Here is a 15,395-nt window from a genome sequence, read left to right on the forward strand (position 1 = left end):
AGGGGCAGTATGGGAATGGTAAGGAAATGGCTTATGTTGCCTCTCCACCTCTAACACCTACCCAAACATATTTCTGATTGGTGATTAGGAAAACTGAAAAGTCTTTAGCAATACTGTTGCAAGTTCCACAAATCAATGGTTTCGGTGATTCTGGAGAAGTCTTTTAAGATTAAGGACAATGGACTTGATTACAAATATAAAAAGTCTAGAAGGTGCCAGGTTTCTACCTAGGAACATCCTGTTCCTTCCTTTCAGGCATCACTTTGTAATGGTGAAGAGGGGGGAAGATGGCAAGGGTACAAGAAGTGATGCAAAAGGACCTCAACAGTCAGCAGAAAACAGGACCCGCAGCAGTTCTTTAGAGAGCCTGAGGGGGCGCCCTCAGGCACACAGGAAGGCTTGCATAGATTGAGCAGTTGCTGAGAATGCATAATAGTGTTTCCCTACAGACAGCCTCCTGGTACAGGGCTGATGGAGCAGAAAATGCGGCCAGGCCAGGGCCACATGGGACAACGACCGTCAAGCTACACATATTGCACCAAGGTAAGTGCTTTTCTTTTCACACCTCAATTTAACTTTTTATTCTAAGCAAAAAATAAAACTTTGTGGGAAGCACACGCGCGCGCGCGCGCGCGCGCACACACACACACACACACACACACACACAAAAGAAATTGCAGCAATTGGGTTAAAGATAAAATAACCTAAAGTGCTTTTTATTTTATTATTTCTTTAATATACCAATATGAGGTTCTGCAAACTCGTCCCTCTGGACACATTCAGCATTATACAAAGTCTCTCAGGAAACCCTCCCACCCTCCATTATCCCCATCAGTCCACTGCCTTGACACTCTCCAAGCTACTGACTCTCCCAGAGGTGGTAAACAGAAGTCCCTTGCTTCTACCCAGAGAGGTCTTCACACATGAAGGCCCCTCCCAGGCTTTGTACCAAGATCTCCTTCTAAAAGGATGGGGGGCAGGAGATTCAATAAATGACACTTAACTCCTGCCACCAAACTAGTGATGTCCCCATGAGGCTGACCAGACGCCGACAGGAAAGTCAGGGCCACTTTCCCTCAATGCCTGGGAAGGGCCAAATTCACTAAGGCAGTTGGGTGGTGCCAGCCAAAGTTTCGTCCCACCTCCTGAGCCCATGTACTCCAATTCCTGATGCTGACTAGCACCCTGTATAGGAGCAGTATAACTGGAGACGCTAGTGGGAACTGGAAGTATAAACCTAGAGGGTGGAAATAGTTAAGATTACCATGGGAAGAAAAAGGCTTGATTTCACCTGGTAGAAGTCTGCAGACCTTCTCTAACCTTACCCTAGGTTCACTCCAGGTTTGGGAAACCACACTCACCATGAAGGCTCTGTCTGGATCCACTTTATCCAGCAGCCCGCTCTTCTCCAAGGTCCTTGGCACTAAAGGCCAGGTTTACAGAGGAGGTGGGGAGGGAGAGTGCTGGAGGAGGAAGGAAAGACTGCCTATCCTGTGGAATAAACCTGCTCTTCTTTACAACCACTCACTGACATTTTAAGCACGCTCATGATTTTTCAAAAGCTGATTGGGTTTGATAGTTGTCCTCGTAATCTCGAGTCATCCTCAAAAGGCAGATACTGCAACTAGAAAAATCTGTCCACCTCAACACTGTTTTGAGATGCTTCATCACCCCCAATCTTTGGAGTAGAAAAGCCACTGACCTGGGCAGGCTCAACAAGGTAGCACAGGCCTGGCTACCGGAAAGAAGCAACATTGAAACCATGGACGCTTCTCGCGGCTTTCGCTGGGCTCCCGTTTCCCACCTGCTCCCAGGGAACTCAGTCCCAGGTGACTCTAGGGATGTGGGAAGAGGTCATTCCTGCCTTCCGATACGAGCTACCTTTGGGATCGTATTGTGCTGGTCTCTCGCAGAAGAGGTAGAGAAAACACAAGTGTCCTACCTCAAAGCTTCCTATGGTGCCTGGTCCACAGAGCCAAGGACAAGCCATGTGCAGCAGCTGGTTTTCCAGGACCAACTCACTGTGGTACTAGAAGATTCCTCCTGCCTTATCAACTTCTGCTGAGGCCAATGGTCCCAGAACCCACCAGCCTTTTGGGGAGGAGAGTGCAGGTTAAAAGGAAACCCATTCTCCTGCCTAGACTCCTGGAATGAGAAGCCAGCAGCTGCTTGTGGCTAAGCCCACCTCTCATCGCAGTGACAACATTCACCACCACAGCCCTCTTGTCCAAGTCTGTCCCTGAACATCCTGTTAAATGCTGGGCTTCTGGCTCCCAAAATGATCTGCTCTGGATGCTGTCTTGGCTGGCCTTGAGTATGGCTCAGAGACAGGAGAGTGGCAAATGCAGCTCGTTTTACATCAGGAAAAGGAAGGCAAGATTATGGCTACTTTCTGCCCGACATCATTGACTCAGAAGAGCAGCCCTGTTTGCTCAAGGCGGGGAAGAGGCCTAGTCTATAGACATGGGGCCATGCCCAGCTTCTGAGCTCAGTGAGCTTGGTGAGCGCTTTTGACTACATTAATATAGCCAGTTGAGAGAAACTTTCCATTTTAGTGTGGGCCGTATTTTATGTTTTATGTTTAGAGGCAATGACTTGGAGCCAAAGGCAGACAGATGGTTGTAATTCTATACACAAATCAAAAAACAATTCTTCTTTCCTATAACACAACTTAATGAAACATTCCAAATGAGATAACTTATTGCAACATTTCAGGCTTTTTGGTGGAAGGGGAATTTTTTTGTTTTACCCTGAGTAGAAGATCATCGTTTTGTGTTTTTATTTTTTTTATTTTTTGTTTTTGTTTAGAAATCATGTGACTAAGCTGAGCAAGTCACATCCTTCTTTGCACTGTACTAGGCTGTATGCAAAATCCAGAGGGGCGAGAGGTGGAGGTGGGAGGGGCAACCAAAAGCCTGGCTAGAACTGGAACCAGGATACCTGGCCTGCCAATTACATGCCACCTTAAAACACCTCCCTCAACGATACACCTTCTGATAAGCAAAATGCAGCTCTTCCGCTCCGAAGAAGAGAAATACCATTAAAGGAAGGCAGAGCACCGACCAGCAACTGGCCATACACCCACATGTCCACTCTAGGACAAAACAGGGATGTCCCCAAGAAAAATTCGCTGTGACCTTCAAACCCTGGCAACCAATTGAGAGACAGAACCAGGAAGGCAAAGACTGTGATCACGTTGCTAGAGCCTGCTCTGCACACACACCATTGGCAAATAGCAAACAGCTCGCTTGGGCCCCCGCAGAACCAGATCCTCCCTACAGCTTCGGGCCAGGCTTTCAGCTGCCCATCTGTGCTGCAGCTGGATGCAGACGACACCTGCCACGGTCACTCCGAGGTCCACTGACACCAAGTGCAAATATCAAAACCATCTCACCCAATTCCTGTCCGCTCACAGCTGTCTGACCTGCCTTTGCCACTTCCCTCTCTGATGGAGTGAGGGTCTGGCCTTTGGAGCAAGCTTCAGCCTCAGGCTCAAAAGACGCACAGGGAGGAACAACACCTGACACACTGAATTCTACTGTCCAGACCACAAGGCCCCAGTGCAAGTGATGGGCAACATCAGACTGATGGAAACCACACCCTTTCACTTGGAATTTTTATGCATACGAGTAACCTTAATTTCCAAGTTCACATGACAATAAGCAAAAGTGACATACAGTGCAGCCAAACAGTTCATTTATAACTTAGCTTTTTTTGTTGTTTTGTTTTGTGTGTTTTTTCTCCCAAAGATCAGTTCCTTAAAATGGATGCTCCTGGGATATGAATAAAGAAAATATATCCGAAAGCTGAGGATTTCAAATAAGATTTCTTCATCCTTCAAATTACCGATCCCATGATGGTAGACATCGCACCTATGTGTGCTTCCTGCTCGCCCTCTCTTCCCGGAGGGGAGCACAGCCGGCCTTTCACTTGGAGAAGCTGCTGGTCAGGCCCAGCTCCTCCTCCCCCTGCAGTAGTGCTTCAATGGTAATCAGATTGGACGGCGTGTCCAGGGACAGAAACTCTGACACATCCATGGCACTTAACGTTTCTGTCTGAGGGTCTGGAGGAGTCTCTGCTTGTCTGCTTTGCTCACAGGAAGAGGGGATGGCGGAGGAGGATGACAGGGGGACAGAGGGTGAGGAGAAAGTCTGTGGTGGTAGCTTCAGGCTGGGCCCCTCAGGAGGCTGGGGGCTTGGCTCTGGAGGGGGTGGGGAGGAACAGCCCTTTCTCCTGCCAGCCGCCCGCTCCTTAGCAGAGTCCCGGCATGCGCACTGACACTGACATGCCTCTTCTTGCTTGATGATGATCACAGGAACACTGAGGCCAATCTGCTGTACAGAGCTCCCTGCGAGAGAGGCAAGAGAGACTGCTCTTCAAGTGGCTGCAGGGCACAGGGGGATCTAGACTAGGTGAGAGCTGAGTGCCATGGAGGATGATGGAGAGGGTGGATGCCATGCGCCAAGACAAAGTCCCTCTTCCTTAGAAAGCCACGCACACCATCGAGATGTGCCCCGTATTTCCAGCCTTGTTTCCAGCCATCCTCTCCCCTGGACCCTCCATGCCAGCCAGGGCGGAGGATGCCTCCCTTTTCCTGACATGTTTTATTTTTGTTTTTTACCTCTGAGCCTATGGGTGCTTCCTGTGGCCTAAACTCCCAGGCTGTTCTTCTGGAGAACTTACTCTTCTTATCTCTGAAGGCCCAGCTCACTCCCCTTATCCCTCTGATGCCTCCAGGCAGTGTTTCCAGCAGGCTTACACCTAGGGCCGGCCCAAGGCAGCTGCCTGGCACTGTGCAGAGCTCCTGTATTCCTCCCGCATCTAGCATCTTTGTCCCTTTGTCTGCACTGTAAGGGACTTGTTCACTCGGCCTGCCCGAGGCTCCTTCAGGACATTTCACTCATCTTTGTAGCTGTCTCTGACACACAGTGGGTGTCCGTAAAACCTCCTTCTACATAACCAGCCTAATGCGCACACACACTCTGAACTCAGATAGGCTCTGTGTGTCTCAAGAGCCCTAGAGACCAAGGGGCAGGAGAGCAGAGTGGGAGCCAGGAGGCCTGAGAACTCGTGCTTTGGCTCTGCCACAAACTCATTTGTGACTCTGGGGGAGTTATTCAATCTTCCAGGGCCTCAGTTTCTTAATCCATAACATAAAGAGTTTGAAAAAAAAGGACCTTTTAGTTCTATACAGTCTCTGACCCAGATGCTATTTTTTCATTACTGTAATTAGAAAAGAGTTCAGTGAATTAACAACTGCCCTCTTTAGCATTAACTGTGATTCAAAATTTTTTTCTGGCTACATTTAAAAGCTGTATCTGAAAGGGAAAGAACTGTTACTAGTTAACAAAAAATGTTAAAAGTGGCATTAGTAAGTGCACTAACCTCCAATAGTTATAAGAATGAGATACTCTAATAAATAAACAATACAACGTGACAATTTTGATTTCAAAGTTTTAAAAACTGGGCAAAGCAACAATTAACAACTGTGCCTCAAGGGGCCCAGGGAGTTGACTATCTTTTAAAGCTCACATAGAATTACATACCTGTGCTACTGGCTACTGGTACCGCAGTGGTAAAAAACACCTTCTCAACTTTAGATGCTTGCTGCTGGGAAAAAAAAAAAAAATTCACATTTATGGCACTATATGGCAGAGCTCCAAGGAGCTGAAACCTCCCCAATGTGATGGTCATCCAAGAGGGAGAGAACGCTCAGTGCTGCGGGATTTGCACTGAGAGAGGTTTTGTTTGCGCTCTGGCGTGAGGTCACCCCACTGTTTGACATTCAGTGTGGACAATGTAACCAGCTTTGTCCTCCACTCCTTGGCTGCCTCCCAGCTGCCTAATCCAGTGGTTCCATGTGCCCAAAGGCTCCTCCAAGGTTGCTGTTCTTAAGATGATGATCTCAGAGGGAGCCCCAGGGCTAGCTTCCCCGCTGAGCTCTCCACTCTCTGCCATTCCCCAATACTTCTAAGAGGCTGGAACGTTCTTTATCCCCTCAAGGATTAAGATGCATGCTAAGAGCAGCTAAGACTGCCCCTCACAGGCAGAACAGCCCCGGTGAAGGCCCTGAGCACAGGACAGTTGCTCAACAGTGGGCCCTGAACTCTGCCACACCTGATTCCAGTCCTTTTTAGTTGTTAAGGTCAGGCAAGTGATTCAACCGCTGACAGTCTCAGTTTCCCCATTGGTAACAATGGGGATGATAACCAAAGAACCCCAGCAAGGATGAAATGAGAGCATGCATGTAGAGTCCTAGGCGCGTGGTGAGCACTCGGCAAACATTAGCTACTTATGTTACTACTAAGTAGGACTATAAAGTCATGCCCAGAAATCACCCTAATCACTTTAGTACACTTCCTATTAAATTGCCTATCTTCAAGTCTTAACTTCAAAGGGCTTTGTCTTTTTTTTAATGATTATTTAAAGTTTTTCACATGTCTCCTTTTCCCCCTATTGACACCCCCCACCCCCCCCCATCACTACCACCCCCGAGGGCAAGCCCCCATTGGCCCAGTGTCTGTGTCCATTGGTTATGCTAATATGCATACATGAAGTCCTTTGGTTGATCCCTACCCCCGCCCCCCACCCCCACCGCCTCCTGCCATTTGTCTCTGGATCTAGGGCTTTGTCTTTTACCCCTCTAAGGAAATAAAGAAAATCTAGAAGGAATGTGAAAGCTTCTGGCTAAGTTATAGATGACACTGTAAAATAATGATGGAAAAATTAGACCCATATTTAAATACATGAAAATGAGTTGTGTGGAAAAGGAATGACGACACTTGTTCCATGCAGTTCCCCCGGGCAGATTCAGAAAGAAATGATAAAAACCACATGGAAGCAGATTGGGTTGTAATAGTGAAAAGACCTTTCCATTTGAGAATGGAACTAGGTTGCCTCCAGAGGTGGCTGGCACCCTGTTTATGGAATGTGAGTGCTCTCACTATTTAGCCCTAAATAGTTTGAGATATTTAATTGAATAGTGAAGTCATTTCCTTATCCTCGAGACCAAACGCTTTGCAGAAAATAGCTCTAAGTGGGCTCTGGGAGCAGAGATTATTTCTCTGATGTGCATCTGATGGGGTGGTATCAGTCCCTTGCCTCAGTGTGACTCTGCCCTGGAGACAGAAGGCACTTCCTGAACCGCTCTTGGGCCTCCGGAGTTGGCTGACTGCGCTCCTGTCCTAGATGACAGGATTAGACTGCAGGTGGAATACTTGTTCGAGTGCCAACTGCCCGGGAAACGTAAACCTGATTCTCTGCCTCCCTACTGTAGGTACCGACCACAGCATTCCCTGGGTTTACACCACCTCATTCTGGGAAAAATGACTGAGAGACAGAATTACATGTTTCAGGGCTTGACGGCCATTTTCCTTTTTTGAAGCAAAAGCCTCTGAACATGTCACCTATGTAAGGACACTTCAGCCCACTGGATCTGTTTATACGTAATACTTACCATTTGTTCTTGGTTTTGTGGTGAACTGGTGGCACCATTCAATATCCACTGTAAGTTCTGTTCTCCCATGACAAGGCTGGACTGCAGGATAGCCGTGCTGGGCGTCGGGGTGATGGTTATAGTGGGATTATTAGTTAGGACAGAGTTGGCACCCAGGGGTAGAGTCTGGACCATGGCTGGCAGGGGTTCAGTAGTACTTTGTGGTTGGGGCGCTGCTGCCATGGCTGACGTCACTGCCGCTGCTGATGCAGAAGCCCCAGCAACAACAGAAAGTCCTGGTACGATGGGCTGCGGTGCCTGAGGGTGCGGAAGAAACTCTTGATGATTAGCAGCAAACTGTGTGCTGTGGGGGACAGGCACTTCTGGAGGTTGTAAGAGAGCAGGGGGGTTGCCAAATGCAGCTTGCTGGGAACCAGGTCCTAAGGAGGGAGCAGGCGGAGGAGCAGACGGTGCTGAGGCTGGTAGTAGAGGCTGGGGTGGCTCGGATGTGCCAGGCTGCAGTACAAGTGGAAGAGATAAAGATGCTGAATTTCCTGTAGGTGGCGGAACATCATTGACTGACTCTGCATCACCATTAAAACTTTCAATCAAGGCAGCTGGCAAAAAAAAGAAATAGAAACATATATACATATCCCAAGCCTTACATGAGCCACAAAAACACAGTCACTATGAGCTAAACCAAAGACAGCTGAAGTCTGTTGGAGCCAATTCCTTCATTGCTAGCAGGCTGGCTTTCTGCTTTTTATTTAATGACACCTCTGGTCAAAGAACCAGGCTTCACAATCAACCTCACTTTCTAAATGTGAAGACCTAGTATAGGTCTTAGCATAAAAAAACGCGTTGTAAGGCTTTTCTACAAATGGGACTCGACATCCTTTCTGGCATGACCAGTGTGCACGCTTTCTGACTACTATGAGGCTTCAGGGAGATTCTCATTCAACACAGTCTGAGCTAAGCCTGTGGCTCCTACCCTCTCACAAATGGGTGTCACATCAGAAGAGCTCACAGTGTCTCATTTTTTAAAGCCAACAAGAGCTTTTGGAAAAGGAGGCCCTCCTCTTTGAGGGTCTAGGGCAGCCGTGGGCAAACTACGGCCCGCGGGCCGGATCCGGCCTGTTCGGCTGTTCTATCCGGCCCGCGGAGCCGAAAGAGCGGAGGGTTCTCTTGCTCTCCCCTCTGCTCCTTTACTTTGAATTTATATTAGTTCACACAAACACTCCATCCATGCTTTTGTTCCGGCCCTCCCGTCCAGTTTAAGAACCCATTGTGGCCCTCGAGTCAAAAAGTTTGCCCACCCCTGGTAGGGAAAAGTAGACCCTTACTGAGGGAAGTAGGGGAAAAGATGGAATTGAACTGAAAGGCCCTTACTTTTCTAACCCCTCACTGAAAGTCACTTCATTCAAAGAACCTGAAATAATCTTTCACCATGCCTGTCATTCAGAGAGTCAACGTGTGAATTCCCCTTCCCAGTGCTGAGATCTGGGCAGGAAGAGAGACTGTATAACAAACCTGTCTGTTGAGGATCTTCCTGAATTGCCGTATCATCTGAATTCTGGAACATGGACTTAAAGATGATTGCTGGTGAAAGTGTGCTGAGGTCCTGGCCCTGTGTCTGATGGACAAAGACAAGGATGTGAGACCCGCCATTGGAGGCAATTCTTCGCAATTAGAGGACACAGAGCAGCACAATCACCTGATCTTCTGATATGCTTCTTGTTTCTAACTTTTCCTTTTCAGGTGACATTTATGTCCCTAAACCTCAGACCCTAAACACTGGGCCCTCAAATACCCTAAAACAGAACCCAACAAGCTGACTAGCAGCTGAATGCCCGTTTCCCTAATGCTTCACTGGAACACAGGCATGCTTGTTCATTTACTGTTCATGTGCTCCAGCTACAATGGCAGAGCTGAGGAGTTGTGACGAGACTGTATGCTCTACAAAGTCTAATATATTTACTATCTTGCCCTTTACAAAAAAAGTGTGCCAACCCATACTCTAACAGACCAAATCCTACATAAAAATGGGATCGAATAATATCCATTACCTGCAACTTGTTTTTCTCATGTAATAATATGTTGTTAATAACTTTCAAGGTCATTGCATAACATCTATAATATTCTAATATGTATACCTGGTAATGAATCAACCACTACAAAGAACTTTTAATGACAGGCAATAGTGATCCTTTTATATGCACTATTGTCTTGTCATTACATTGATTCTTTGTAACTTACAAATAAGAAAAGGTCAGCAGCATTTATAAAGATAAAATGTGAAACGAGCAAACACATATTACTCTGAGGACCTGAGTCTTGACAAGCACTAAATAAAATGACCACCTCGCCCTAGCTCAGTGGACAGAGTGTTGGCCTGTGGACTGAAGGGTCCCAGGTTCGATTCTGGTCAAGGGCACATGCTCGGGTTGCAGGCTTGGTCCCCAGTAGAGCGTGTGCAGGAGGCAGCCTATCAATGATTCTCTCTCATCATTGATGTTTCTCTTTCTTCCTCTCCCTTCCTCTCTGAAAACAATAAAAATATATTAAAAAAAAATAAAATAAAATGACCACCTCCAGGCTTCCTGTTAGTTAAGGGAAGGGGAAAATTCTTTTATCTGCAATCCACCTCCACTCATTCATTTTGTAGGACAAGAGTGACAAAGGCAACCTCCAAGAGTCTAGACAAGTCCTAGAAATAAGTGAAGCAAGGGGCAAGGGCCCCGTCATCTGGACTTCAGTGGAATCCTGCCACGTGGTCCTGCGGGCTGGGGAGTACCAGAGCTCAAGCACAGAATTTGGATCATTTGGTGAAGTCTACTGACTTGTCATTAAAAGCAAGTGACTGAAATCGATTTAAAAACACTGCATAAACCAAACAAAACCTATCTGCCGGCCAGATCTGGCCCCAGTGCCAACTTGTACTTTAAGGTCATTCTGCAACAACTCTGCTTGTGGGGGAAGAATCGCTCTGGGGCCGGGCAAAGTGTGCTGAGCAGAACAGTCCACCCATCTGGAGGTCCTCGGAGAGGAAACTGCCCTTCTGAGCCAAGAGAGGCCAATTACTCTAGCATGACCCCACCATCTGGAAGGCTAAGAGGGAGTTCGATGGGTCGGACTGCCAGTGTGACAGAGACGAAGGCAGAAATCTATGTGAGGCTTCCAGCTTTCATCCGCAGGGGGTTGAGAATCGCAGGCGGGACAGTGGCCCTCCAAGTCTTCATTGTGATACAAAGAAGTACGTTTTACATTATGGAGTATATATACACATAGATTTCATATAACATACATGTCCATGTGCATAACTGAAACGAAAGTCTGTGAAATAGAGCTTATCCTCACTATACGCAATGTCTTCTAATATTTTCTATTCTACTGTTCTTCAAATGCTGATTATAAATACTATTTTATAACCCAATAACGAGGTACAATCATTTCTTTTTTTTTTTTAAATATGTATTTTATTGATTTCAGAGAGGAAGGGAGAGGGAGAGAGAGATAGAAACATCAACGATGTGAGAGAATCATTGATTGGCTGCCTCTTGCACGCCCCCTATTGGGGATCGAGCCTGCAACCCAGGCATGTGCCCTTCCTTGGCCAGAATCGAACCTGGGACCTTTCAGTCCGCAGGCTGTCACTCTATCCATTGAGCCAAACCAGCCAGGGCCAATCATTTCTTGTTGTTGTTAATCCTTACCCAAGGATATATTTCCCATTGATTTTTAGAGAAGTGGAAGGAGAGTGGATAGAGAGAGAGAGAGAGAGAGAGAGAGAGAGAGAGGGAAAGAAAGGGAGAGGGAGAGGAAAGTCTATGTGAGAGAGACACATTGATTGGTTGCCTTTCGCATGCACCCTGACCGGGACCAGGGATTGAGGCAATAACCCAGGTATGTGCCCTTGACTGGAAATGGAACCCGCAACCCTTCGGGTGAGCAGGCCAATGCTCTATCCCCTGAGACACACAGGCCACAGCAAGGTACAACTCATTTTGAAAAATAGTGGGCTAACAACTACCACTAAACTATAAACTTTGCAACTTCCTCTTGATTGTTTTTTGTTCTTCCTGTTTACAAATCATCAACAATAACATTGTTGACGGATGAGCCTGCATGACTCCAAAGATTATGCACAAGAGTGTTCATAGCACTACTCATCATGGCCCCAAACTAGAAACTATCCAGATACCCAAGGGAAGTAGAAAGAACAAATTATGGTGTATTTATTTACCATTTGATGTTAACAATCAATTTTTTTAAAGCAAAGTAAAACAATGCAAAATTACTCTTATGACTTAAAGGAATTATGGCCTTAGCTTGAAAGGCTAAAAATTAGACTATTCCCAATTCTGGGATAAATGCTGGGTAGTAAGGGCACAATATGTAATTTGACCCCAAGGGATAGAGCAGCCTCTCTCTTGCTGATGCAAATTGTAGTAGGAAAGCAGTCCTGTTTTTTATAAGTACGTACTTAATGTTCCCTCATACCAAGATTCCTCACCGGGTGACCCCAGGGCTCCAGAAAGCTCCTCAGTCATACGTCACAGCCCTAGCCAGGAGTAAACCCCTAAACTATTTAACACAATCTGAGATTAAAGAGCTATTATAACTAGAAATCTTAGGCTGCACAGCTCAGAGGGCAACTAGGCTACCCAATACAGACATTTCTTTTAGAGCATTAGCTCTGAAATGTGAATATGCATAAAAATCATATGAAGTGCTTATTTACTGTGGTTTGGGGTTTTTTTTCCTTCTGATTGGTTAATTTCTACTGACCTATTTTCAACTTAACTGATTCTTCTGTCATTTTCAATCTGCTGCTAAGCTCATCAGTGAATATTTTATTTCACATAAATTTTCAGATCCAGAATTTCCAGTTGGTACATTTTTTTATAGTCTATTTCTCTGCTGAGATTTCCTATATATTCAATCATTATAAGCACATTCCTTTGAGCTACTTAAAAATCCGTGTCCGCAGTCCTGCTGGTGTGGCTCAGTTGGTTGGAATATTGTCTGTGCCTGCAAGATTGAGGGTTTGATTCCCAGTCAGGGCACATACCTGGGTTACGGGTTTGATCCCCAGGGGGAGGGCATACAGAGGCAACAGATCAGTGTTTCTCTCTCTTTCTCCCTCTCCCTTCTTCTCTTTATAAAAATCAGTAAAACACATCCTCGAGTGAGAATTAAAAAAACCCTTGTCCACCAGGCCTAACATCTGGCTGTCTTGAGGTGGGTCTCCATAGGGTTACTTCTCCTCTTGCACAGGGATAATGGTTTTGTTTCTTTTCGTGTTTACTAATTCTGGATTACCCTGTACATTGCAAATAACATGTTACAGAAAAACTCTGGATTCTGTGACACTTGGAAGAGTGTTTGCTTTAACATTCCATTGACTGGGCTGAACTCCAGCGCCACACTCCGTCTTCCCTGCAGCGGACAGCAGCTGCCATCTTTGTCCACTTCTTTAGCCTCAGCTGGGCTGCTTAGGGTCTGCCCCACACAGCCATAGTTCAGGGGTCAACTAGAGATCTGGACAGAGTTTACACAGAGAACGTGGGGCTCCCCCTTTGTGGTTCTCTCCTTTCCAGGCTATGCCCCCTCATTTTCTAGGCGCTTTGGCAGCCCTGACCTCTGCCCTCTGGATTATCATGCCAGTAGCACTGAGAGTTTACTGAGTTTTGGCCACCTTGTTTGGTGTCAACCGGAGCTGGCACTGAGTAGGTAAGTGATAAAACCTGAAAACCCAGCCAAGTGCCTTTGCTATCTTTCAGGTGGCCCCTTCTTCCAAGGGTTACCTCTGCTTATTTGGGTTGCTCTCTGGTGCCTTCGAGTAGTTGTTTTTGATATTTTGTCCACATATATAGTTATCTTTTAAAAAAGATATATGTATTTTTATTGATTTCAGAGAGGAAGGGAGAGGAAGAGATAGAAATATCAATGATGAGAGGGAATCATTGATCAGCTGCCTCGTGCACTCCCCCTACTGGGGATGGAGCCTGTAACCCAGGCATGTGCCCCGACCAGGAATTAAACTGTGACCTCCTGGTTCATAGGTTGATACCCAACCACTGAGCCACACTAGTCGGGCTATCTCGTTGTTTTCTATGTGAGAGTTGGTCTGAGAAGAGCGACTCCGCCATGACCAGACCCAGGCCTTGGGGTGTGTATATAAAAATGCAGTGTCAGGTGCCACTCCTAGGGACTTGGGGCAAGGGAAGGGAACAGGGAATGCTGGGGTGGCAGCAAGAACCTCCGCTGGCAGAAGTGCTGCTGATGACTCCACTTTGAGAAATACTTTTTCACAGCATTCCTGAGTCATTTAGTCTCTGTTTCTATCGCACCGATTCCTTCTTATTTATCATGTATATACCCAGAAACTCTAACCTAAGCTATATTTATTTAGCAAAGGAAAACAACAAAAATTGCACACTAACAACCGGCGCTGGTGACACAGTAAAGCACACAGATGCTCAGGGAGCAGCGTGAGCTCAGGCTTACTGCAGTGATCTGCAAGGCGCATCACGGAGCCGTGGGAAAGGAGGGGAAAGCCAAACAGAGTGAACTGGGTAGTGGGGCTGTCCTTTAGCAGGGAGCCCAAAGAGGAGGTTGCCTTAAAAACCCCAATGTGGGGAGCTCAGATCAGACCGGCGGGGTTTCAGAAAGTCTGGAGACTGGAATTCGGGTTCCCCCTTAAAGGGGACTAATTTTAAGCTCCTCCGGGACAGACCACACCTGCATTTTTACCACTACAAGCTCAGCACCAGGACACTGCCTGATGGAGTAGGCACCTGATAAAATTTGCTCAATGAATAAAGAAAGAAATTTTCTGGGGCCAGGAGGTTATCAAGTGAGTGATCTGGGTCAGAAGGCATTAGGCATTGGAAAGAACAACCTCTCTATGAGAGCTCGTATTAAAAATAACAACAACAGAAATAAAATCAGAAAACCCTCAACCTTAAATAGCCATTTAGGCTCTGTTCCTATCTATCGCATTGAATAGTCAGTAACTGAACACAACTAAATTTGGAAGACTTCAAAAATGGGTCTCCCTCAATTTTCCTACCAAATCGAGTGCTCAATTCTTGCACTTATTTTTCTAGTACCCATATCACAGGTATACTTACTGTATTGGAATTTTCTCGAAATTCAGAATCTGTGGACAGAAGACTCAAGTCACTCAGACAAAGTGAGTGATTTGCATCCTGTGAAAGAGAAAAAATTCTTATTGAGTACCAAAAAAAAAAAAAATCAGGATTTATAGTAGCATATCATGTACTAAAACACCCGATTACCATGCCCCAAATGTCTAGATGTAAACCATCTAAACAAGGACTATGTGAATTACTTCAATTTTAAAATCTTGATATTCTTAGAAGAATCTCTTACATTTCTTAAAGATGATTAGTAAAGAGTTTAAGAATTTGCCGAAACCGGTTTGGCTCAGTGGATAGAGCGTCGGCCTGCGGACTGAAGGGTCCCGGGTTCGATTCCGGTCAAGGGCATGTACCTTGGTTGCGGGCACATCCCCAGTGGGGAGTGTGCAGGAGGCAGCTGATCGATGTTTCTCTCTTATCGATGTTTCTAACTCTCTATCCCTCTCCCTTCCTCTCTGTAAAAAATCAATAAAATATATTAAAAAAAAAATAAAGAAAAGCAGGAAAATAAATATGCTTCTTCTACTACTCATAGATTTAAAAAAAAAAAAAAGAGTTTAAGAATTATCTCCCAACCAAGGCTCTACAATAACAAAAGCCATATTATATACTGTAATATGAAATTAACAGTATTTGTATAATTGGTCTTATCATTTACAAAGTGATTTCGCATAACCTCATTTGCTATTCATATAAAACTTTGAAGTATTATTTTACATTTCCATTTGAAATGAGAAAGTTAATGGGGAGTGGCAGTGAACTGTCCAAAATCACATGCTAATTCACAGAACAGA

The 15,395-nt window shown here is 45.8% G+C and overlaps 1 protein-coding gene across 2 annotated transcripts in view; it reads right to left on the reverse strand.

The window, feature by feature from the left end:
• Window positions 1–2,613: 2,613 nt before the first annotated feature.
• MTF1 (metal regulatory transcription factor 1) overlaps window positions 2,614–15,395 on the reverse strand; it is a 39,815-nt gene continuing 27,033 nt past the window's right edge. The window contains exons 7-11 of one of the 2 annotated variants that reach the window (XM_080657852.1): window positions 14,572–14,649; window positions 8,966–9,068; window positions 7,457–8,052; window positions 5,547–5,607; window positions 2,614–4,348 (exon numbers count right to left, since the gene is read on the reverse strand). In XM_080657852.1, coding sequence (XP_080513978.1) covers window positions 3,927–4,348; window positions 5,547–5,607; window positions 7,457–8,052; window positions 8,966–9,068; window positions 14,572–14,649 — 1,260 coding nt within the window. In that variant the 3' untranslated portion in view covers window positions 2,614–3,926. Of the gene's footprint in view, window positions 4,349–5,546; window positions 5,611–7,456; window positions 8,053–8,965; window positions 9,069–14,571; window positions 14,650–15,395 lie in introns of both variants that reach the window. The other variant, XM_080657851.1, reaches the window with a different exon arrangement.

This window comes from Plecotus auritus (assembly GCF_963455305.1).
Source record: "Plecotus auritus genome assembly, chromosome: 2".
Lineage (NCBI taxonomy): Eukaryota > Metazoa > Chordata > Mammalia > Chiroptera > Vespertilionidae > Plecotus > Plecotus auritus.